This window comes from Mauremys reevesii, linkage group 7 (assembly GCF_016161935.1).
Source record: "Mauremys reevesii isolate NIE-2019 linkage group 7, ASM1616193v1, whole genome shotgun sequence".
In the NCBI taxonomy this organism is placed as follows: Eukaryota; Metazoa; Chordata; order Testudines; family Geoemydidae; genus Mauremys; species Mauremys reevesii.
The window spans coordinates 107,758,178-107,784,035 of NC_052629.1; the positions used below are offsets into that span (position 1 = coordinate 107,758,178).

The 25,858-nt window shown below is 44.2% G+C and overlaps 1 protein-coding gene across 9 annotated transcripts in view; it reads left to right on the forward strand.

Annotated features, from left to right (window-relative positions):
- Positions 1 to 19,215, forward strand: part of TMCC1 (transmembrane and coiled-coil domain family 1) — a 190,821-nt gene extending 171,606 nt beyond the window's left edge. For all 9 annotated transcript variants that reach the window (XM_039481554.1, XM_039481555.1, XM_039481557.1 and 6 more), the window contains 3 exons: positions 2,126 to 3,051; positions 11,248 to 11,383; positions 14,949 to 19,215. In XM_039481554.1, the coding sequence (XP_039337488.1) occupies positions 2,126 to 3,051; positions 11,248 to 11,383; positions 14,949 to 15,263 (1,377 nt within the window). In that variant the 3' untranslated portion in view covers positions 15,264 to 19,215. The remainder of the gene's footprint in view (positions 1 to 2,125; positions 3,052 to 11,247; positions 11,384 to 14,948) is intronic.
- The last annotated feature ends 6,643 nt before the right edge of the window (positions 19,216 to 25,858 follow it).

Here is a 25,858-nt window from a genome sequence, read left to right on the forward strand (position 1 = left end):
CATTCTTGTACTTGCGGGGTGGAGGGCAGGGAGTGCAAAATCTAAAGGGATTTTCAACTCTAAGGGTTCAGTATTTTCCACTTTATTAGGAAGCTAAATTTAACAAACACTCTTCTTAATTCGCCTTTTGCACTTTGTTGCCAATATATAGATCATCAGTATATGTCTGCTTTGTGAATTAACTTATATTTCTTCCTCCTGAGGATAACTTCAGTGTCTGCTTCTGAATATTGCCATCTCTGCAAATCCATGGGGTGTGAACATTTATGGTTTAAATCAATATGCTTGTTCAAAGATGTTAAAGGAAACCTGCCTGTAGGGGTTGAAAGTTGTGTAGTCTCTCCTCGAAAAATCATCTTGTTTATGTGTACAGACATACTGTATACACTTGGTAGGCAATTTTAAGGATACCAAGTAGAATTTTGAAAAGTTACCAAGAGATTTAAGAGCCAGTCTCATTTTCAAAAGTGATTTAGGCACTTAGGAGCAAAACAGCATCCTAAATGCATGTCACTTTTGCAAATGGGTCTAGACTCATAAATCTGACACTTCCACAAATGTTAGCCTACATTAAAACCAGCTTCCACCTCCTTGAAGAGTTGTAACAGTGCATCAATTAGTTGTTGGTTTCTTTGGATTGACAGCTCTTTGTAGTTAAATTCCTTTTTGTCCAAGGTGAAAAGTCTTGGACAGACTAGTGGTTGGTGCTCTACACTTAGAGATGTGTTGTGATATCCCATTAAAAAAGTGCATACAAACAGTAAGAATGTTGAAAGGCACCAGATAATGGAAACCAAGACTGAGGCAAGAAAAACACTGAGAACATGGATTGTTAATATTGGAGATTCTGTAATGAAAATAAATTTTATGCTTTTTATTTTTCTTCAACATTAAGACATTTTTTCAAAGGGGAATATGTTGGAGTCTCTGTTTCCGGTTACTAAGCAAATTGCTATTAATGTGTATATATAAATGCTGTTGCTACTGAGAAGGAATACTTTAGAAATTACCCATTCACTTTTATTGCTATTGGTATGTTGGATAGTTACCAATAGTGCTTTCTGCAGATGGCAAACAGTCTGCCCCTGCTCGTTTTTCAACTCGCTTCATTTCACTGTATGCTCAGCATTGATCCAAACCAGTCTTAGTCTTGGCAGAATAAAAAATATATAGTAATAAAATCTGAATTCAGAAAGAAAAGTGTGATGCTTCAACTCAAGGCCACTGGTCCATTCCTGTTCTGAATGGAAACAAGGCTTGGCACTTCTGTCCCATAACTGTTTAAAATTTATTTACTGCAAGGCATTAAGAGTTTTAAAGATTCCAAGTAGATTATATATTTGAAACGCTGGCATTTCAGGCCATGATCTGTTCCCCCTGCAGGAGAAAGGAGGCTGTACACTCACTCTAGGACTCGATTTGAGCGCTTTATTGTTACAATAATAGCACGTTTCACAGGGCTGAGAACATGAAGTATACGTGTGCATATTTTCAATGGCCTACCTTAGTAGTTCTTATTTCTTGTCCTCTGAATTGCAGTGTTGTCACTTGCATTTATTGCAGCAATAAAAGTTTTTGGGTCAGGAATTGCCTCAGTTCAGTATAATGTATTTGAAATACGTGGCTTTTGGTCTTCCATTGTTATCCTTTCTTTACATTTCTCCCCCAGTATTGATACACTACATCCTATAGATCAGTCCCTACTTCTACCTCCTCCTCCCCAAAACCCTCCTTAAGCAGTTGGCATTTTGAAGGTGCCATCATTTTTTAGCACAATTGATTGAGGTGGCTTTTGAGCATCATCCCTTTAGATGCCCATGAACTACATAGGGCTCACAAATGCTCTTCTCCCCCCATTGTAGGATGGGAATTAAAGAGAAATGGAAAAATGAGGTGTGGGCAACAAGATGGAAATGACTGATTTTTAAAAATCAAAGTTAGAGTAACTTTTTGTGTACTGTAGAGTTCTCTGTGCAGTATCAATTACTCTAAATAAAGTTTTTAGTTTTGAAGATCTTGGAATGCCGTTTATGATCATTGACTGTTACTGCCCAGCGAAGTAGATGGTTTTTGAATTAGGAAAGCCAGTGTTTTTAACCTTCATATTCTTTCCCCCTTTGTCTAGATCGAGCGGTCGGAAGTAAGCAGCCTAGCACAAACCCCTAATGCAGTGGCCTCAAGCACTGATGGCAGCATCAATGCAGACTCCGTTGATGGGACCCCGGATCCACAGCGGACAAAAGTGGCCATCACTCACTTGCAGCAGAAGATACTGAAGTTGACGGAGCAGATCAAAATTGAGCAAACAGCCCGGGATGACAATGTGGCAGAATACCTGAAACTAGCCAACAATGCTGACAAGCAGCAGAGCGCCCGCATCAAGCAAGTGTTTGAGAAGAAGAACCAGAAATCGGCCCAAACCATTTTGCAGCTGCAGAAGAAGCTAGAGCACTACCATCGGAAGCTTCGTGAGGTTGAACAAAATGGAATCCCTCGGCAGCCAAAGGATGTCTTCAGGGATATGCACCAGGGCTTGAAGGATGTGGGAGCAAAGGTCACTGGCTTTAGTGAAGGAGTTGTAGACAGTGTTAAAGGTGGGCTTTCCAGCTTCTCCCAAGCCACACATTCGGCAGCAGGGGCTGTGGTATCCAAACCCCGGGAGATTGCCTCCCTAATAAGGAACAAATTTGGGAGTGCGGACAATATTGCTAATCTAAAGGACTCTTTGGAAGAGGGTCAGGAAGATGGGAAGACTCTAGGTGTTATTCATAACTTTCAGTCAAGCCCAAAATATGGTAGTGAGGAGGACTGTTCAAGTGCCACATCTGGTTCAGTGGGAGCTAATAGCACCACAGGGGGTCCAGTGGGAGCTTCTAGCTCCAAAACAAACACTCTGGATATGCAGAGCTCAGGGTTTGATGCAATACTACATGAGATTCAAGAGATCCGAGAGACACAGGCAAGACTGGAAGAATCCTTTGAGAACCTTAAGGCTCACTATCAGAGGGATTATTCGTTAATAATGCAGACTCTGCAAGAGGAGCGGTACAGGTAGGCATCTTATTAATTAGTCCCCATATTAAATACTGAGGAGTTACAGAGCAGTGTAAATCTAAAGCACTCAGTGGACTATAAACAGCTTAGGGCAGGCAATGTATTGTGCCTTTCCCAGGACAGTGCTAACTGAGTATACTTGTGTAGTCGAAATTCCATCATTATGTTCCCAGTATAGAAATCAGGGTTAGAAATTGAGACAGTGGGAATGTTTTTGTGTGGTGCAGATCTGCATTTATCTTTTTAGACTATTTTGGGTGGAAATATCTATCTCCAGGAAGCCAACCTGCAATACTTGTTAGCTTCACCAAGGAAAATATTCTCTGTGATCTTCTGTACCAGTCCAAATGTTCCGATAATTCTTCCCAGCCAACAGTCGGAGGCAGAGTAAGAAGTCTTTTATGACATATCCCCTTATAACAGGGCCCCAACTCTGCCCTTGTACTCTTCCCTTCAGAAACTGCATGGACTCCACTGGGTGTGCTCTCAGTGAAACTTTATTTCAAATCCCCTTTACCAAGATCACCACAATCGCCCATGCTACCACCTATTTACAATATTGGCTGCTCTTTAGCCCTCTCAGCAGGACCTGAGGGGAACAGAAGTCTCCCCATTCTGAGGCCTCTGTATGACTCGACTCAGCTAGCCCTGTTCCTCCCTCTTTCCCCCTGTACTTCCTTCTTGTATATCTTTTATCAGCCCTGGTCTGAGGGGGCCAGTTAAGTTCTGCCCCACCCAGCCCACCAGCCTGATCAGTTAGTTGCCGCCAGTCAGCTTCTCCCGGGGCAGTACTTAGCATCTAAATGACTAGAGAGCAGGCTCACTCCCTGCAGTGTCTCACCTCTATATGTGGGTCTGGCCATCTCTTGAGCTTCATTTAGTTGCAAGACCTATATCCATCAGGCAGACTGCTAAAAGTCAGAAAGCAGCCCCAGAGGTGTAGGGACCCCTTCACCATACATCTGTATATAAAGCTGCTACTATAGCCTGTGTGAGGAATCAGTGGCCTATGCAACCTACATGCTCCAAGCTTCCTCTCTGATATCATGGCTGAACTGAACAAGGGAGCCCAGGGCCTTCTCCAGCATGTGCATATGCTGCTAGGTCCAAACCTAGCAAGCATTGCAGTATCCCTCCAGAGGCGCTGGAACTAGAAGTGCTGGGGGTGCTGCACTATAAAAATTGTTCCAACACCTCTGTATCCTTCCATACAAGCTGAGGATTTTGAGTTTTGAATCTGTCTCCTTTGTTATGTTATGAGACAGGGAGAACAGAAACTCTCCATCTACAATATTTATACCATTTGTTATTTTATATACTTGGTCCCTTGTCATCTCCCTTCTCAGATAAACAATCTTTCATCAGGGAGTTTTTCCATGCCTCTAATGGTTCTGTGCCACACTCTGAATCGGTCTAACTCTGCAGTATACTTTTTGAAATAGGGTGACCAGATCCACACATGAAATTATAGGCAAAACCTCATGGTTGGTTTATATAACATTTTTCTGTGTTCTCCATCCCACTCTTGCGCATCCTGGTGTCTTGTTTGCCTTTTGACTGCAACTGTCCATTGAGCGGGAATCTCCACTGAGCTGTGTACACTGATGCGTAGGTCCTTTTCGTGAGTTGATGCAGTTAATTTAGAAGTAGTATGAATAGTTCAGAATTTTCCCTCTAGCGTGCCTTACTTTGCCATTTATCAACATCAAACTTCATCTGCCATCATGTTGCCCATTCACCTCTGAAGTTCCTCATGGTCTTCTCGGACTTGACTGTCATAATAACTCCTATAAATTCTGCCCTCTCACTGCTCCGCTCTTCTTTCCTGATCAAGAAGCGAATAGCAAGGAAGAGTCTCCCCTTACAGAGCCCCTCCAAGATAAGCAGTTAACTAAAGAGGGTTTGGGGGCAATTGTACTACAGTTGTAGCTATCGAACCCCTGCTGTCCCCTGAAAAAACTGTACCTGCTCCCAGGTAAGGGAGAAGAAACCCTGCCTCCTCCAACTATTCAGACGAGGACCTGCATCTGGCTAGGAAAATGGGAGCAGTGAAGCCCAACCCCAACCCTTCCTCCCATATGTCGAGCAGCTCTCTCAGAAGGCATGCTATTGTCAGTGTACCCAAAGACCAGGGTTCTGTGCCCCCCTGCTCCACGGTGGCAAAGGAAGTTTAAATAGAATGTATTGTCAACCATTCCACACAACAGTTGCATTCCCACTGCAGAGATTGTGTGGAAGCAGAGGGTATCCCTGTAGTTTACATATCCCGTGTTGCAGGGGGCAGAAGGGAGGTGGAGCCATTCCAACAGCAGTTCTCCTACCCTCCAGTGCCTTAAGCTCTACAGAGTATCAGCCAAGGAGGAGAAGGTGAAGAAAGCCAGAGGGGAAGTAGTGGGTACCATGGCTGCACTCCAAAGGCCTCAGTGGAGCAACCGGGAGGGGTGGCAGCTATTGCAGCAGCACCTCCCTCAGCCAGTGCCACTGGTACAAAGAAAAGGGTGCCGAAAGGAACCCACTCCTCTCCATCAGTTACAGGCTCCACCTACCAAAGCCAAGGAGCCTCCCCATCAGAACACTTTGGATCTTACCCCTGACACTCTAGGACTCCTCCCCAGCAGCATCTTGCTATGGCTTTGTAGGCAGGTCCTCTGCCAGCTTCTCCAGGCACCAGAGCCCAGATCTGATGGAATTTTTGGCTGTGCCTTCTAGGGTCTCTGAGGAAAACAAGAAATGAGAGGGGACCCAACTCTTCACCCCAAAAGGGAGGACAGCAGCCAGGGATTAGTGTAGATTTGCACCATGTCTTCAGCATCACCTTCTAGCTCTCTTAGAGATGCTGGTGTCCTGGAAGCCATGTGAAAGGGTTTAGGCTACTGTAATCTTGAAGTGGCAGTGAGTTTTCTGCATGTTTTGCAAACCTGGATGGCCAAAGCCAGGCCAGTGTCATTTTTCAAACTCTCTTTTCTTGTGATCAGACTTTTGAGTGATACCAGAGCCCAGCACAGGGGCTCGTTTCCAGTGCTCATTATTAGGTCCCTACCAAATTCTCGGTCCATTTTGGTCAATTTCACAGTCATAGGATTTTAAAAATTGTAAATGTCATGATTTCAGCTATTGAAGTCTGAAATTTAATGATGATGTAATTTTAGGGGTCTTGACCCATAAAGGAGCTGTGGGGTGGGGGAGGGGTTGCGAAACTGCTTCCCTTACTTAGCGCCGCCGCCAGCAGCGCAGGGCTTCAGAGCTTGGCAGCTGGAGAGCGGTGGCTGCTGGCAGGGCGCCCATCTCTGAAGTCAGCACCACGCCAGCAGCCACACAAGTAAGGGTGGCAAGGTATGGTATTGCCACCCTTACTTTTGCACTGCTACCTGCAGAGCTTGGCCCTCAGTTGGCAGCTGTCACTCTCCGGCCGCAGCAGCACAGAAGTAAGGGTGGCATGGTATGGTATCGTATTGCCACCCTTATTTCTGTGCTCCTGCTGGCAAGGCCAATAGCCGCTGCTGTAAGGCAATGCAGAAGTAAGGATGGTAATACTGCAACCCCTCCTAAAATAACCTTGTGACCCCTCCTGCAACTCCCTTTTGGGTCAGGACCCTCAGTTTGAGAAATGCTGGTCTCCCCTGCGAAATCTGTCTAGTATAGGGTAAAAGCACACACAAGATGAGATTTCATGGTCCATAATGCATTTTTCATGGCCATGAATTTGGTAGGGCCCTACTTTTTATCCTACAGTCCCTTAGCAAAGTGACATGAAGTCTGATCTGCCAATCCATAATAAAGAGAGGTTCTGCTTGTTTCAATTTAGTATTTTGTTGGACACATGAAGCACTAGCCATCCATATTTAGGTAACAATGCTGCATACAAACTACAGCACAAGCAAAATGGCAGCCTGAACTAATACAGTATAGGCAGTCGGGCTTTAATATTTTGGTAGCTGAGCTCGTTAGTCCTGCCCTGGAGGCATTTAGCAAAGTTTACTTGTAATTGGGTGTGGGGAACTCTTGCCCACTAATGTTCAGTAAACACAAGAGATGATCCAAAGCCCCACACGTCTTAGGAAACCAGCTTCCAGCAATGTCCATATTCTGCCTCTTTTTAAATACTCATTCAGATGAATGCAGGAGACAATAGGGTAGTGGGGAGACTCAGAGATGAAAAGTTAATAATTGCGCAGGGAAGTGTCTGATCTGCAAAGATCTGAAAGACTAAATCACGGCAAACCAGACTAGTTCATTGTAGTAATTCTGACTACTGAATTTAGTATTAAAACCTACCACTTAATTGACCTTTTAAAGCATCCGGAAGATAGAAGCTAACACTTCTGTGAGAGGAGAAGACTGAAGCAGAGAGGCTAAATGCTTTGCCCAAGGCCATAGAGGAAGCCGCTGTCCTAGCTCAGATTAGAACTCTGGAATGCCTGACTCCTAGTCCTGTGTTTGGACTGTTAATCCACTCTTTTTCCTTAAAATAAATCCTCCAGGGAAGATGGAGACACAGATTGTGGTTTTAATTTATCAGGCTGGGGATTTGTATTGCTCATACCTGGCCTTAAAAGCTATGAATAGCTAACAGGTGTGTGCTATTTCTGGGGAACCTTTCGGATACTAGCACAAAGCGCAGATGTTCTAAAATACTTTTTAATTTAAAAAAGAGAGAGAGAACCTCTTGCTGAGTGTTTCCATCTGTCCTGGCAATTGGAAGAATACAAGTGCCGTAATCTTTTTCCATCAAACTTCTGTGTCCAGCCCAGTCGTCTTAAATTTCTCCCCACCCCAACCTTTTTTTGCAGGTGGATGGCCTTTGTTTTATGTTGCCTTAGTTTCTATTTACCAGCCAATACTTACCCTGCAGGTTTTCCATGACCTGCCTGATTCCCTCCCCTTTTCAGCTCTTGACTATCAGTATAGCTCTTGTGCTAACTAGCCCTGGGGTGGGGTGGTATTAGGGCAGTCTCTCCAGTTCTTCCTGTGTCTGTCTTTTTATTTCCCCTGCACTGCAGGTTGCTCCAGCTGTCCCAGTGTACGCATTGCCAGGGCTATGTGAAAGACTGTGCTACCTGCCCATTGGCCAGCTGATATGGCCTCAGGCAGTTTAACCACTCCTCTTAGAATTGAATCATCGAGAAAGGAAGATCCTGGTCTGGTCCTCTGCAGTCGTTCTTTTTCAGCTGTAACAAACTCCAAAATAGCCTGTTGCTTATCTCATCCTTCGAAAGGTGGCAGTTGTTTACTGAGAGAAGCAGGGACTTTCCGTTCTGTAGAGAACCTGAAAAAAAAGCTCCTGCTGAGTTTTTTCATGGTTCCTGTCCCATTAGGGGAACCTGTTTGCACACAGCAAAATCATGAGCTCATATAGTTGGGATGTGTCCAGCTCACTGCAGGGGGCGGGGGAAGTGTTTAAGCCAGTGTCATTGGAAAGTACAGTTAGCAGGATCCTGCGAGAGCTATGAGAAACCCGTCAGCCAAAATGCTACATTATTATGCTTTAATTTTTGTATCCGATTTTTTTGTAGCTAGAACTGGTTGGACCTCATACTAATTATATTTATTTGTTTAAAAGACTCCTGGGATAACCTTTGACTTCTAGACTACTGGGCTAGATTTTCAGTTTTATGGTTGTCGAATAAAAAGAAATGGCAGCTCTTAGAATCTGCTCAGGGGCTAGAAATGTTAAATAGCCCGTTGAGGATTAGCACAGATGAGGCAGCCAGATGAGTCTGATAAATGAAAATGATCACATGGCTGTTACCACCCTCACATACATGTGTGTATGTATATCTGTGTGTGTGTATATGTATATACACGCGCGCGCACACACACACACTCTAGCCCCTCTTTACAGATGACTTTACAAGGGACAAAATAGGACATTTACTTTGTAATACCACCTAATCTAAACTTCTCTATCTTTTCTCAAATAAATTTTGGCTCCCAGTCCTGCGTTTTTGTCATAAGACCAACTTTTCATCTTTTCCAATGTGATAGACCAAAAAAAACCCAGCTCTTAAACTCATAGATGTTGCAAACAAAATAGGAAATGAAAATCAAATAAACAGAGTAAGGTTAGTTCCAGTAAATATATCGAAAATCTATGTATTGGATAATTGTTGAGTTGAAGTAAGGGAACAAATCAATCTGCAAAAGCTGTGGCTGGCTCCTTGCTGTAAGTGGGAGTTAAGTTAGCAAGCAGGAGTCGCATGAAGTTAATTTTGCTTTTGGAATAAGCCAGTAGCCCTGCATTCCAGGGTCCAGGAAGCACGATGTCAGCTTCTTTGCTAATCACGTTAGCCCAAATCCTGAGGTTTACAGATTTGCAGGGTTTCCTTATGTTTCCGGTAGATCGATATGTGTACTGAAGTTATCCAAATCCAGTTGTTCGTAATAAAACAGGATTTAAGATTCTTGGCAACAACTGTTCTACGGTGTGTCTCTCTTATAAAGACATAATCACTGTATTTTTCGTAAAAGTTTGAGTCCCTTTTTGTTTAACCAACCTTCTGGAAAAGCTTGAAATTTAAAGTATTAACATGCAGAATACTTTTCCTCCTAATTTATGCTGCACTTAGGGGGTTGTGTTGATTTGTTTTTGGGGGGGGGGTGTTAATTTTGATCCTGAGTGCTTGGCTGGTGGCAGACTATTTTTTAATTAAGTATTTTTGGGAAAGGGAAGTGGGGTGGGAGCAAGCAGCTATATTATAAATAACTGGCCAAACTTTTCACCAGTCCATCTCTACATTGCTACTCATGTTGTTTGATTCCCGGTGCTGACAAGGTGCTCTTGTTTTTCTTTTGTTTTTTTCTAATGATGTATCTTGACAACGAAGATGCCTGGGAGTTTTTTTCAGAATGAGCAGCATCAGTCAGTGATGTGCTCTTGCATCCCAACTGGTTGACCATGTATGATTGTCATTGTTTGAGACTCTCACGTGCCAAAGCTGTCTGTGTTTCAACTACAAACTATCTTAAAAAGTCAGGTCTTTAAGTAAAGCCCCACTATTTGAGGTAACAAGCATCAAACATCTTCTGAGTTTTTTGTTCTTTTCATTGCAAAAAATTAATGCTAAAGGTAGCTCAAGTCCATAGAGTCAGAAGCCCGTGAGTCAGACACTATTTGTTAGTGAACCATCAAATATTAACTCTAAAAGGCGAGTAGAAGATTTCTGTTGCATTGCGAGTGTTCTCACAATAGCTACCACTCATGCAGTTGAACCAGTGGTAGTAATGGAGGGAAAATTTAGAGGCGGGGGGGAAGGGCCAGCCTAAACAGTGCCTATGATTTAGGATTTCTAGGTCCTGGTTCTCTCTGTTTTTCAGTTTACTCTTCAGAAAATATGTGAATATTTTAACCAAATTCACAGGGGGTATTGAAACCTAATTGCTTGTAAAGCACTTTGAAATCTTCAAATGAAAGGGCTATATATAAATGTAAAATACTTCACATTTGAAAGGTTACAGTTGCATTGTGGGGTTAGTGCTGCACAACTACTGCATGTTTTGCTAATAGAAGAGACTTTTTCCACCTTTGGAATAATTCACATTTTAAACCTTGCCCCCCCCCCCCCCATGGGAATCACTTGCAATCCGCTTGCCACTGGAAATCTAAAAAATGAGCCTACAGGCTAGTGATTTACATGCTCTTCTCATAAATAATAGAACATGGTAATTTTGCCAATCAGACAGAATCACTCTCAGAAGCTAATGGGAAAAAAATCCATCCATGTGACCTTACATGTAGTGATGTAATGCCAAACAAGACCATCACGTTCTCTGACTTAGACATCAGTCTTATTAATTACTCACATTGCTTCACTGAGTATAACCTTGGGGGGGGGGGGCTGTGTTATATGGAGGATGATTGGTGATTTAAATACAAGACTCAGAATAGGGAATCTGTCCTTAACTTCCTTTGTAACGTCATTTAGCCTCTCTGTGCCTGTTTCTCCCTCTTTAAAATAGGGCTGTTTGCCTACCTCATGGGCAAGATTTACCTATCTCACCGTGAGGAAGCATAGTTTATTGTCCGAAATCACTCTCAGATCCACAGAGTGAAGTGGCAAGGAAAACGTAAATCATTTAATATCAGCCATGCTGGTTTTCAAGGAAGATCTCCACGATTCATCTCTTGATTCTTATTGGTGTAATTTTACCATTGTGTTCTCACTAAAATAACTCCCCTACGTTTCTCACTTCTAGATGTGAACGACTAGAAGAGCAGCTAAATGACCTGACAGAGCTCCACCAGAATGAGATCCTTAATCTAAAGCAGGAGTTGGCCAGCATGGAAGAGAAAATAGCTTATCAGTCCTATGAGCGAGCTCGAGACATCCAGGTTGGTGAGAGGCTGGACTTAGCAAGTTCCTGCTCCCACTTCAGGGTACTCAAGCACACAGTAGCAATGGCTATTTCCCTAGTTTTCCAAAATGTTCTTGGTTCCATATGTGTGCGTTTTAATAGCAGTATAACAAAGGCTAATGGGAGAGTTGTGCACCTTGAGCTTTCAAGAGCACCTTAATCTACCTTTAGCTCTCACAATTCTCTCTCTAACAGCCTTGATGCAGGGGAAGCCATTGTGTATTTGCCAACTATATATGCATGACTGTTCATGTATCCATGTTCAGAGGAACCTGCCACCTGTCCCATCATGGAATTTTTTAGGTTAAGGCCCAGTGGGAACATGCATCTTTGGTGGTGCCCATAATACAAGTATTTGCACATATTGGAAACCAGTGGGCAGAGACATGAGCAGGAAGTTTTTATGGTAGTGTTCCCAGTAGACTGCTCCAGGGTGTGTCACTAATTTTAGAGCAATCAGCACAGATATTGAAGGGAAAACAGTAGCTGGCTTTATGCATCCATTGTGTTCAGTCAGGAAAAAAATCCATTCTGTTTTTCATGCCCAAATAAGGAGGTGTTTGCAAGAGAAGTTTCCTTCAGTATGTGAAGTATCTAGAGTTCAGTAGCCTGTGGAAATGGGGGTTTTACAGAGTTGGAGGAGCGTCTGCAGACAAAAGTCAAGTGATCTGGGAAAGTACCTGGCCTTTAGCTAAAGCCTTACAAAGACCCATTTATAAACAAGCTCTAAGCTATTTTAAATTCACGTTGTTGGTTTAAACAGGCTCCTCAGATTTGGGGAGAGGACTTGGGATATTTTTAGTATGTGAGGAGAATTTTAGGTCAAAGTGCAGCCTGCCCTTTGCACAGATGAGTCTTACAAGCTGGTGCCACCAGACAGAGGCAGTGATTTTCTTTGGGCTACATTTGTTGACCCAACTTCAGGATTGGTTGAATCAGTTTTGCCTATTGCTTTCAAACTATGTAACCCCTGGGAAGCCCTCGATAAATTGACTTCCACAGCAATATCAGAGTTTTACGCAATAGCGGAGAAATGTAACAAGTAGCAATGACTTTCTAGAGTAAAGCTAAAATAAATAAATGTCTGGGGACAGTGGTACCATGTCCTTTACCCTATCAAATATCAGGATTTCATTTTTAAATGTGCTGCAGGGACCCAGCTGTACATCTCTCTCTCAAATTTACCCACGCAGGAGAAAAGAGTAGGACAGGAAGCTTAAAATGAGGTGGGATTCATCAGTAGCCTTTTCCTTAACCTCAGTTTCATGACTCAGCATTTCTGATGTAAATTTTCCATGTTGATGAGGCACTTTGAAAACATGACTTAATCCTCAGCGCTACTGAGAGAGAGGTAAATATTAGTCCTATTAGAACAGAGACTATAATTCAAGAAATCCTGGCTCTCAGTCCTGTGATCCATCCACCAGACAGTGCTGCATTCTTCAGCACACTGGTTTTAGGTAGGATGGTGACATGACACAGTTGGGGGAGAGAGTTCATTTGGCTAAATGGGAAATCAATGTACAACTTCTCGTAATAGGGTATTGAAATCGCATTTTAAAAATAATGAAGTGGTAGATAGAACCTGTTTCTCCCTGGACTCTGGCCTAATGGTTGCTCTGTGTTCTGCAGCACAGTGTAGGATACCTGAGTTCAGATTTATCATAGTGGAAATAAGATTGCTCAAAAGTGGCTCCCCAAGCCAATTAGGGATCATCTCTGAGTGCTGCTCAGTTCAAATGAGGGGTTCCTCAGGGTTGTGAGAATGCTGGTCAACCGGGGAAAAGGAGGTAGAAAAGGAGCCGCTCAGCCCACTGCCAATCTGGGGTCCCAGCCGCCAGCCCCGCACAGCCCGCTGCCGGTCTGGGGTTCTGGCTGCAGGCCCCGCTCAGCCCGCTGCCGGCCTAGGTGAACAGAACCCCAGACCAGCAGCGGGCTGAGCAGGCTGGCGGCGTAAGATCAACATTTTAGTTTAATTTTAAATGAAGCTTCTTAAACATTTTGAAAACCTTGTTTATTTTACAATACAACAAAAGTTTAGTTATATAATATATAGACTTATAGAGAGAGACCTTCTAAAAAAACATTCAAATGTATTACCGGCACGCAAAACCTTAAATCAGAGTGAATAAATGAAGACTCAGCACACCACTTCTGAAAGGTTGCCGACCCCTGAGCTAGATTAACAGCCCTGGACATTGAAGACCTCTCGCTCCAAAACAGGCAAAGTAAAGGCAGAAGTAATGCAAGAGTCCCTTACGTGAAGGGATTACCTCTAGGAACAAGAGGGGATAATTCAGTTTCCATGGCCCATTCAGTCCTACATATCTCTGAGATTGCCAACCAAAATAACACAATGAGTGCCACACACTCATTTTGCATGGGGTGCTGTCAGTTGGTAACTACTGACCCAAATGGCATTAGAACAGAGGAATAAAAGGTTGAAAAGCTCCCATCTCTGATCTCTCTAAGGAGAATCTGGTTTTGATTCTAAAATGTCTGATAGCACTGAAGAAATGGAAAATACTTTTGGCTTCTGTTACAGCCCTGGCTGAATTTCCCCTGGTGAGCAGTCACCAGGCTGGGCTATTAGACCCAACCCACACAGGCGCTCTGGTTCATAGTTTAGTTCATTGGGAACTAGGTGGCAGTTACAGGAAAAACCAGATGGGCTTTGCAAAGTAGCTTCTTAAACACCCACACACTTCACTGTTAGGAGGTACACGTGATTTACAGATCTGTAGAAGAGTAACAAACACCTGAACACAAGACCCTCCATCCAGTGTCCTTGCCATTCCTGAATATCATTTGGATTTTGGTCAGTGTCCTGCAGGGGTCCAGATCCCTCCCAGCCAACCTTACTCATTCTGGCAGAGAGTGTCTCTTTTTTTAAACCAGGTTCTAACACCTCGTGGTCCTTCCAGTGAGTTGTTCCATTCTCCCACCCTCTGTGGGATTGCTTACAGAGGTTCATTAACAGAGCCTCCATCATCCTAATATGGGAAGATTATTCAATCGTTGATGGTCTTCTCATTCATGGTTAGACAGCTACATGTCAGGCTCCTCCAACACAAGAGGGATGATGCAGTCTAATAAAACTGTTCCAGTATACAGTGAAACACAAGTTAACACTCAAAAGGGAGGCTGAAATAAAACATGGTGGGTTTTTTCCACAAATCAGTTTGGGGAAACAGATATAACCCCAGCCTGTCACACACCTGAAAACCACAGTAAATCAAGAATTTAAAGTCAATGGAGCAGTCAGTAGAGAAACGCTTGTAAATGAGATCAGAATTAGGTATTTTCCTGCAACCTGCAGTTCCTACTTAATAAGGGACGTGTATAAATCACGAGAAATGGCACGGGGTTCCTCTGCTCCTGCTGCAGGATATGAAATCAACTTGAGTGACTCATATCCTGCAGCAGATGAGCAGGACCCAAAGAATGTAGCCACATTACAGTAGGCACCAATTAGTCTTTAAGTACCACTGTGATTCACCATGTGAACACTGAAAACATAACCGTTCCATTCTTCCCAACAGGAGGCACTAGAAGCCTGTCAGACCAGGATCTCCAAGATGGAACTTCAGCAGCAACAGCAACAAGTGGTGCAGCTAGAGGGCCTGGAAAATGCCACTGCCAGAAACCTGCTGGGTAAATTCATCAACATCCTTCTGGCCGTCATGGCTGTTCTCCTAGTCTTCGTCTCTACCGTGGCCAACTGTGTTGTCCCCCTCATGAAAACTCGCAACAGGACGTTCAGCACTTTATTTGTGGTGGTTTTCATTGCCTTTATGTGGAAGCACTGGGACGCCATCGCTGGCTACTTGGAACGATTCTTGTCGCCCCCCAGATGATGGCACAAGGAATCAGCTGCATCGTCCCACTGACCCACTCACTCTGGCGCTCACGGGCAAGTGAGCGCAGCAAAGATTAGTCAGCAACTCTTCCGCTGAAATTTTAAAGTGTCCGAGTGAATTTGTTTACATTTAGAATAACATTTTTCTCTGCGAGATGCATTGCAATAGTATTTTTTAGATTTTATTCAAGAACTCTTTTTGGCAAGAATCCTGGATAATTTTTATGTAGCATGGTTCTCTTTGGATGCAAATCTTAAGATTCTTTAAGTGTACAAAAGAATAAAATAAAAATTTGGAGCACACCAATGGGCAATTTAAATTATGGCTTGAACTACAGTACTAAACCTGTTAGGAAGAGAACGTGGCTAGCTTAAAAATAGCAAAGATTAAGCTAGTGTGCACAGCCTTGTATGATGGTACCACAGCGAATCTGTAACGCTACTGTTTACTGTGAAGCCTGCTCACATTCCATGTCCGAATGTATGGATTCAGGGTGGCTTGTTTTTTCCTTAATGAGAGAAAAAACAACGCACGGCTCTCCCCCAACTCAGCATCTGGGTCGGCCGTTTGTGCTGACCTGACATACAATAATTTTCTAGAAGGCCTGTTAAGTCTTGCTAAGCATACAAAGTGGAAGCGCCATGCTGTACACACAGTAACTGCACAGTCGTACTACAGTATTTTGAAGTAGCCCTTTAAATACTTATCTTTAAGCAAAAGCCCTTGGTCGCACTTTTAAGGTTTTTTTTATATATGTATATTCACAGATTTAAAAAAAATCCGAACAGCATACTTGAAGAGTGTAATACTCAAACTCTCAGTGCTTCCTTATTGTTTCTATAATAGGATTTTTTATTATAATTATTATTATTATTATTATTGGGGGTTTTTTTGGAAGGGGTTGGGAGGGTCATTATTTTCCTCTTTAATAAAGAAGTGATGTTTTTTAAATGAAGAATTGCGTGAATAATTAAGTGTGAGCAGTCGTGTCCTGAAACAGTTTTGAGGAGGGCGGAAAGTAGTTTCTATTGACACCAGTCTGAGGAAGGCAGGTCTATCCCTATGCCATTTAACTGTCCTCCTGGGCTTGCAGATGCAGCATCATGAATAACTTCCTCCTTCTCCACACATTTTTGTCATGCAGTTTTTTTCCTGTCCTTTTTGTGGGTGTGAGGGAGGCATGGGGTGTTAGATTTCTCATTCCTAAATCTGTCCACCTGGCCTCAGAATGTTTTCCTTAGAACAAGGAATTTCTCCTCATCCCTTTTTTGGAGAAAGAGATTCTTAAAGAGAAAATAACTATGAAAGGGATAGTTCGTTCAAACGACTGATCCTCTCATAAATATCCCCAATAATTTATTTTTAAATGCACCTCTGATAACTGAAACCAAAGTTGTCATCCCGTCAGACTGTGGTAAGATCATTGTCTTTATGTTTAGAACTTCTTTGTATGGTGTGTTATCAATGTAGCCTGCCACATAGAGCCCCCTTTCCTGCAGCCGGGAAGGCAGGGACGTAATACAGTTCCGTTGTCAAAGCACTAGAGGAAATGTCAGTTACAAGTATGACTTAAGTCGCAGCAACATCTTTTCCCAGTGATCTGTTGTTACTGGCAAGTTTTCATATTGAAGGAATTAAAAAAAAAAAATCTGGCTCAGTATCTGTTTCCACTGGAAAAAAAGTAAAGTTTTTAGTTCCATTGAAAGTCTTTGTAGCACAAATAAGATTCGTGGATTCTCTTTCACATGATTTGCAGTATTTAATCAGACTTGTTGTTCTCCTTCTCCCTTGGCCTAAATGCTATATAGGAACCAAATTATGGTCAAGTGACTTAAAATGATATGTAATAGCAAGTGTAGGAATTCATGCTATTGTGTCTACCCCAAGCCCCAGGAAATTCTCCAGATCTAGGTTAGCACCTCCCTCTCTGCTGGGAAGAAGGTCTTAATACTCTGATCGCTGCCAGCCAGGAGAGGAAAGTTCTCTGCCCAACCATCCTTGTTCCTCCTTCAGAGATTCAGCATGTCACCTTCATAGCCACACTTCTGTCTTTAAACTCAGGTACCCTGTGACAATTCCAGCACACCTCACTTTGTCACTGTGCACTAATCCACTACTGTCTTTGTTAAGAACAAGTTGCCAGTTGCAACTGACTCAAGCCAAAAATAATCATTTCTATTTCCACAAAAGTTGCAGATAAAGAGCATGTATGTATAAACAATTCCCTTAACAGATGACAGTTGCCAGCCATGGCAAAACTCAGTGGGGTTTAATGCCCTTGTGTGATTAAATTAGATCTATAATTTTCATCCATCCATATAAAAATACTCTGTTCCTGTTAGGTTTCCTCAGAAACAAAGGTAGGGAGATCAGAGTAATAAACCCTTGACACATGATCTAAGAGTTTTGTTGCCTCAATATTTCTGAAGCCCAATCTTTGCACCTTTTTATAGTTTAGGTCACACTGTAAAAGTTTACACTTGGTTTAGTGCATGAACAAACTTGGGAATGAATTAAAAGCCAACCGATTTTTACACTCATTCATCCCACATCCTGGTAATGTCTGAAGGAAGTATTTGCCTGTTTTCTGCTAGGTACCCTACCTTCAGTTACAGTCTCTGGATGTTGTGTTTAATCTTCTTTAGTAAAGAAGTAATTTGCCAGAAGTAATGGACTTAATAGAAACGTTCACCCCAAAACTGTTTTGTGAAGGCCATTTACTTGGTCCTGGACGATGTCTGTCTGTCTGTGTCTCTCTCTCTCCAACAGTTTTCCATTCCAAAAAGTTGTCTGCAGTTAATGCCATATATGATGCTGCATCCATTTTTATTTTTTAATACTGTAACAGGACTAGTGTGAGGTTTTTTGCCTTTCATTAGCAGAACATTTGGTTTATTTCCTCCCCCTTCAATCTGAAGTTCTGTGATGACTTCTAATAGTTTAACAATGATTATGTTGTTGGAAATGTGATTCTAGCTTTAAAGCTCCTTTTCCTTGTATGTGGGTTGTGTTCATTCTCTTTAAGGTGAAGCATTCCTGGATGACTTGTAGAAGACAGTATCTGCCATGTGTGTGCATGTGAACCTTTTATTATCCTTCCCTATGTATGTAAACTTGTGTGACCATCTCTTTGAGTTGCAGAACATTTCATGTTGGGAGTAGAAACAATTCTGAAATTGCTTAGATATGTTTAGCACATATCACGGGGGCATATAAGGAAGGAGAGAATATAATGAACTGCATTAGTTCAAAAAGAAGTGACTGTTAAATGATATTCCATGGTTCAAATGAAGTTCACCTGCTCCCCCATCTCCTGTCTCATTGTGTTAAAAAAAAAATGCCATTTTTAGACAGGTTTACAAAATTCTCCTTCCCTTGAGCTTCATTAATTTAATTATGCTGAGCATGTTCACAGCAATTACTTTATTGGTTTATTCCAATCTAGTGAGTACTTAAGATCTGATCAGATTAAATGGTGAGTTCTGTACATTGTTGCACTGGGCCAGAAGAGACACTGTCTTTCAGCTTTGAAAAATATGCATTTTTAAAATATTAAACAAAAAGCAGCATTATAACAGACGAAGCCAAGCTATGAAGGGATCTGTGTTGAGATTGGATGGCTTTGCCAGTTTTAAGTGATTCTGAATGTGGCTAGAGTTAAAAACCCTACGTGTGTCTGTGTTGTGTATGCCAGGTGGTATCGTAGTAGGCAATTGACTTAGCTGTAAGTGTGTTTTTTAAGTGTAAAAAAAAAAAAATAAACAGAAAAACTCACTTGCACGGTCTGAAAAGTACAGAAATGACACTTGTGAACGTAACACTGTAGTTTATAGGTCTTAAGCTGCTAATTGTTGAGAGAGATTTACATATGTCTTGTCTGATCGTCACAGATTCATCTGTGACACTTACTGTATATAAAAAAAATTTAAATAAAGACCTCAGCTATTAACTGTGTGTGGTTTGGTTGTTTTCAAAGGTAGTGTGGGTGACTGAAGACAGGGAAATGGTGAGAGGGCCTATTGTAATGCACTGAGACATTTCATAACCACATAGGATTCAAGTCAAGTTCTCTAGAAGTCCCCTAACTGGATACCACCCTGTAATCAGAGACATACTGGACTGTCACACAGGAAGAAGAACAAATGTGTGTGGAGTCTTGGCCATTTCCCTCTGTCTAGCCATCTACGGTATTTATCTGGCCCCCATTACGGTGGTAGGATGCCCACAATCTTTACTGTATTTATCCTCAACACCCTTGTGAAGTAGGGAGGTACTATTATTATCCCCATTTTACAGCTGGGGAACTGAAGCAGAGAGGATACGTCCACACTGCAGCTCAGAGTGAGCCCCCTAGCCTGGATGGACAGACTTGCGCTAGTGGGGATCATGCTAAAAATAGTTGTATCAATGATGTAGCTTGGGCTCTAAAGCCCATCGCACTAAGTTTGGCGTTACTGGAGGGGAGATTTGTACCCTTCTTGACTGTCAGCAAGCTGAGCCGTTTAAAAAAAAAAAAAAAAAGCCATCCACTAGAGCAACTGTCTGCAAATCTAGGCAATAACATTAAACAGGGGGAATAGACTGGTAGTTTCCTAGGATTCTTAGAGAAACAGACACACGGTACAGAATGAGTTAGAGGTGAGAAAGCAAAGGCGGCTGTTTGCCAGATGTTAACTCCCCACATGTCTTCATGGGGCCATACTGTTAATTCCAGCATCGTACTAGAGATTAAATATTCATTCCTTTTCTTCTGCTAGAGCCTTGGGCCGGCTGTAAAATGGGCATAATACCTTACAGGGTTGGTGTGAGGCTCAGTGTTCCTGTATTGCTCTGGAAGGTGCTACTTAAGAGCACAGTAGTCTTACCGCTATTAGCTCAAGAGCAGTAAACAAGGGAGGGACCGGATGGCTCAGGGTGTAGCTGTGGCCCTTCAGGTCAATGGTTTTAAATCCAGCCTAGGTGGGGGACTAGGAGTCATCATCTGGATGGTCTAGAACGAGGGGCGGGCAAACTTTTTGGCCTGAGGGCCGCATCGGGTTTCATAAATTTGTATGGAGGGCCGGTTAGAGGAGGGAGTCATGGCCCAGCCCCCACGTTCTATCTGCCTCCCCCGGGACTCCTGCCCCATCTAACCCCCCCCTTGTTCCCTGATGGCCCCCCCAGGACTCCTGCCCCATCCACACATACCTGCTCCCTGTCCCCTGACTGCCCCTGGACCCCCGCCGCCCTACCCAACCTCTCTGCTCATTCCTGATGGCTGCCCCGGGACCCCTGCCCCATCCAACCACCCCTTCTCCCTGTCCCCTGACTGCCTCCAGAACCCCTGCCCCTGACTGCCCCCTGCCACCCCCCCCTCCTTCCTGACTGCCCCCCGGGACCCCTGCCCCCATTCAACTCCCTGTTCCTCCCCTGACCACCCCCCAAACTCCCCTGTCCTCTATCCAACCCCCCCCTGCTCCCTGCCCCCTTACTGTGCTGCCTGGAACACTGATGGCTGGCGGTGCTATGTGGCAGCGTAGGTGTGGCCCAGCACCAGCCAGGCGGTGCACCCACACAGCACAGAGCACCGGGTCAGGCCGGGCTCTGCAGTGGCCACCCTAGGAGCTCACAGCCCCGCCACCCAGAGCATTGCGCCAGCGGCGGAGTGAGCTAGCTGAGGCTGTGGGGGAGTGGGAGGAGCCAGGCAGGATTGTCCAGGGCCAGGAGCTCAGGGGCTGGGCAGGACGGTCCTGTGGGCCATAGTTTGCTCACCTCTGGTCTAGAAGAACATAAGACCACCATATGAACAGCCATACCAAATCAGACCAAAGGTCCATCTAGCCCAGTATCCTGTCTTCCGACAGTGGCCAATGGCAGGTGCCCCAGAGGGAATGAACAGAAGAGGTAATCACCAAATGATCCATCCCCTGTTGCCCATTCCAAGCTTCTGGCAAACAGAGGCTAGGGACACCATCCCTGTCCATTCTGGCTAATAGCCATTGATGGACTTATGCTCCATGAATTTATCTAGTTCTTTTTTGAGCCCTGTTATAGTCTTGGCCTTCACAACATCCTCTGGCAAGGAGTTCCACAGGTTGACTGTGTTGTGTGAAAAAATACTTCCTTTTGTTTGTTTTAAACCTGCTGCCTATTAATTTCATTTGATGACCCCTAGTTCTTGTATTATGGGAAGGAGTAAATAACACTTCCTTATTTACTTTTCCCACACCACTCATGATTTTATAAACCTCTATCAGCCCCTTTTAGTTGTCTTTTCCAAGCTGAAAAGTCCCAGTCTTATTTCTCTCTCCTCGTATGGCAGCTGTTCCATGCCCTTAATCATTTTTGTTGCCCTTTTCTGAACCTATTCCAATCCCAGTATATCTTTTTTGAGATGGTGCAACCACATCTGCACACAGTATTCAAGATGTGGGCATACCATGGATTTATATAGAGATAATCTGATTTTTTTTCTGCCTTATTATCTATCCCTTTCTTAATGATTCCCAACATTCTGTTCACTTTTTTGACTGCTGCTGCACATTGAGCAGGGCCGGTGCAAGGATGTTTTGCGCCCTAGGCGAAACTTCCACCTTCCCCCCCTGCCACCGCGGCAGCTCCCCACCGAGGCTCCCCCACCCCAGCTCACCCCTGCTCCGAGCATGAGCACCCCGAGCATGCCATGGCTGCTTCACTTCTCCCGCCTCCCAGGCTTGCAGCGCCTACACTGATTGGCGCTGCAAGCCTGGGAGGTGGAAGAAGTGAAGCAGCTCTCCCCGAGCACACCGTGGCTGTTTCACTTCTCCTGCCTCCCAGGCTTGTGGCGCCTAAGCTGATTGGCTCCACAAACCTGGGAGGCGGGAGAAGTGAAGCAGCCACGGTGTGCTCAGGGAGGAGGCAGGGCAGGGGTGAGGTGGGGCGGGGAGTTCCCCTGCGTGCCGCCCCCCCCTTACTTGCTGCAGGCGGCCCTCCCCGTGCTCCCCTGCCCCAGCTCCCTCCGCCTAAATGCCAGCGGCGACCGGGGCGGCCGAAGATCCAACTGCTGCGGTCGCTGCCGAAGAAAATGGTGCCCCCCAAATCCCAGCGCCTAAATGGTTGCACCGGCCCTGACATTGAGTGGATGTTTTCAGAGAACTATCCACAATGACTCCAAGATCTCTTTCTTGAGTCAATTTAGACCCCATCATTTTATATGTATAGTTGGGACTATGCTTTCCAATGTGCATTACTTTGCATTTATCAACACTGAATTTCATCTGCCACTTTGTTGCCCAGTCACCCAGTTTTGAGAAATCCTTTTGTAGCTCTTTGCAGTCTGCCTGGGACTTAAGTATCTTGAGCAATTTTGTATCATCTGCAAATTTTGCCACCTCACTGTTTACGCCTTTTTCCAGCTCATTTATGATTATGTTGAATAGGACTGGGCCAGTACAGACCCCTAGGGGACACCACTATTTACCTCTCCATTCTGAAAACTGACCATTTATTCCTACCCTTTGGTAACTGTTTCCGATCTTTTAACCTATCTATGAGAGACCTTCCCTCTTATGCAGAGGTGGGCAAACTATGGCCCACGGGCCACATGCAGCCTGTGGGACTGTCCTGGATGGCTCTTGAGCTCTATGACCCCAGCCCCTCCCCTGCTGTCCGTCCCCCCCCACACACACACACAGCCTCAGCTCGCCGTACTGCCAGCGCTCTGTGTGGCGGGGCTGCCAGTCCTGGTGCTCTGAGCGGAATCGTAAGGGGGTGGGGAGCAGGGGGGGTTGGATAAGGGGCAGGGTGTCCCGGGGGACAGTCAGGGACCAGGGGGTGGTTTGATGGGGCAGAGGTTCAGAGGGGGCTGTCAGGGAACAGGGGGGATTGGATAGGCATGGGCGTACCAGGGGGCCTGTCAGGGGATGGGGGTGTGGCTAGGGGTCAGGGCAGTCAGAGGACAGGGAGCGGGGGTGTTGGATAGGAGGTGGGATCTCAGGGGGGTGGTTAGGGGCGGGGGGGTTGGGAGGGGGCAGTCAGGGGACAAGAAGCGGAGTGGGGGTTGGATGGATCAGAGGCTCTGAGGGGGGCAGACAGGGGGCGGGAAGTGGGAGGGGGCAGAGGCCAGGCTGTTTGGTGAGGCACAACCTTCCCTGCCTGGCTCTCCATTCAGTTGTGGAACCCCAATGTGGCCCTAAGGCCAAAAAGTTTACCCACCCTTGCTCTTATCACATGACAGCTTACGTTGCTTAAGAGCCTTTGGTGAGGGACCTTGTCAAAGGGTTTCTGGAAATCTAAGTACACTATATCCACTGGATCCCCCTAGTCCACATGCTTGTTGACCCCCTCAAAGAATTCTAGTAGCTTGCTGAGGCCTGATTCCCCTTTACAAAAACCATGTTTACTCTTCCCCCAAAAATTTTGTTCACCTATGTGTCTGACAATTTTGTTCTTTGCTATGGTTTCAACCAGTTTGCCCGGTACTGAAGTCAGGCTTATCAGCCTGTAATTGCCGGGATCACCTCTGGAGCCTTTTAAAAAAATTGGCATCACATTAGCTACCCTCCAGTCATTTGGTACAGAAGCTGATTTAAGTGCTAAGTTATATACTACAGTTAGTTCTTCAGCAATTTCACATTTGAGTTCCTTCAGAACTCTTGGGTGAATACCATCTGGTCCTGGTGACTTATTACTATTAAAGTTATCAGTTTGTTCCAAAACCTCCTCTAATGACACCTCAATCTGGGACAGTTCCTCAGACTTGTCACCTAAAAAGAATGGCTCATGTTTGGGAATCTTCCCACCCTCAGCTGTGAAGACCGATGCAAATAATTCATTTAATTTCGCTGCAATGGCCTTATCGTCCTTGAACGCTCTTCTAGCATCTCGATCGTCCTGGTTGTTTAGCAGGCTTTCTGCTTCTGATGTACTTTAAAAAAAAAAAAAAGCTATTACTTTTTGAGTCTTTGGCTAGCTGATCTTCAGATTCTTTTTTGGCCTTCCTAATTATATTTTTACAATTCATTTGCCAGAGTTTATGCTCCTTTTTATTTTCCTCAGTAGGATTTAACTTCCACTTTTTAAAGGATGCCTTTTTGCCTTTCACTGCTGCTTTTACTTTGTTGTTTAGCCACGGTGGCACTTTTTTGTTCTCTTACTGTGTTTTTTTTAATTTGGGGTATACATTTAAGTTGAGCCTCTATTATGGTATCTTTAAAAAGTTTCCATCAGGGCCACCCAAAGGATTCAGGGGGCCTGAGGTCTTTGGCAGCAGGGGGCCATTGCTTCGGCGGTGGGTCCCAGGGTGGAAGGACCCCGCCCCATGGGTCTTTGGGGCACTTTGGCAGCGGGTCCCGGAGCGGAAGGACCCCCCGCCACCGAATTGCCGCCGAAGACCCGGCACTTTCTAGCACCAGAATCTTACCTCAGGCTATTAACATGAATATGAGCTATGAACTGAAGGAAGATCGTGTTTGCAAGTGGAAGTGTGTGGCAGAAAGGGGTCGCTGTTTCCTGATTCTGGTAACCACAGACCCCTTGAATGAGGATGAAAAGCACTGAGCCGGTAAGTGAGAGGGATGTTAGCTGGAGAGAAGAGAGCGCTTGGAAGCTTCTTTGGGAAGAAATGTCACCAACCAAGAAATGTTTCTCTGAATCTTTCTAGGTTTGTCTCCTGGATGCCTCAAGTACTAAATGTGGCAATTTGGGGGTAAAGGATCCTGCTTAGCATGGAGTAGGAGGGACCCCAGCAGCAGAAGTAGGGGAAGAAAGGAAGGCTGGACTGGGGTGGGGAGCAGAGATAGGCCAGCTGCCTAAACAAAAGTGCTCTCTAGATGCTCAAGTGCACAGAACAAGGTGGAATCGTTTTCTAGGACATGATATTTTACTGATTTTTTCCCTAATCGTTCACAGTATTGTTTCAAGATTCCAATGTTAGTGTGATGGGGGGGAGGATCCTTTTTTTGATATATGCCTGTAGCTCAATCATTGTGAATAATTATATTTTTGTCCAATATATTAGAACTCTGGAAGAATTCAAGCTAATGTGCTAATGGCACCGTTTAGAGAGCGAATTGCCATCTTTACAGGCAATTCTGATACTATATTGTGTACGTTCCAGTATTTTTCTTTCCTTCTTTGCAAACAATCTACTATAAATATTGATTTGAATGTCGTGTCCTTCCTACCCATTCATTTGGGGCCTCATCCACCTCCCTTAAAGTCAATGGAAAGATTCACTGACTTCACTGGGAGATAGACTGAATGTTTAACATTTACCTCCATAACATCTGGGAAATCTGAAAGCCTGCTCCAGACAGGGCCTGGGCACATACTCTGAGTCTACACCGCTCAGCTTCAAGCTCTTACAGTTGCAATCAAGATGAGTGATCTTACAGTGAGAGAAGGGAAACTCTTTCAAGTGCATAATAAATAAGCAGGAGTAAATGACCCTCCTAAACTATGAAAACCTGTTTTCATGCACATGAGGCTCATATTTGGAAGAAGAAGAAAAAAACAAAAGACAAAGCCTAGTTAAAGACAATCCTGTTGCTAGATATTTGAAGTGTGAGGGGTGTGTATGTACTATATGTAGCTATATGTAGATATACATTTGTTTGAGAGCTACTTTAGGAATC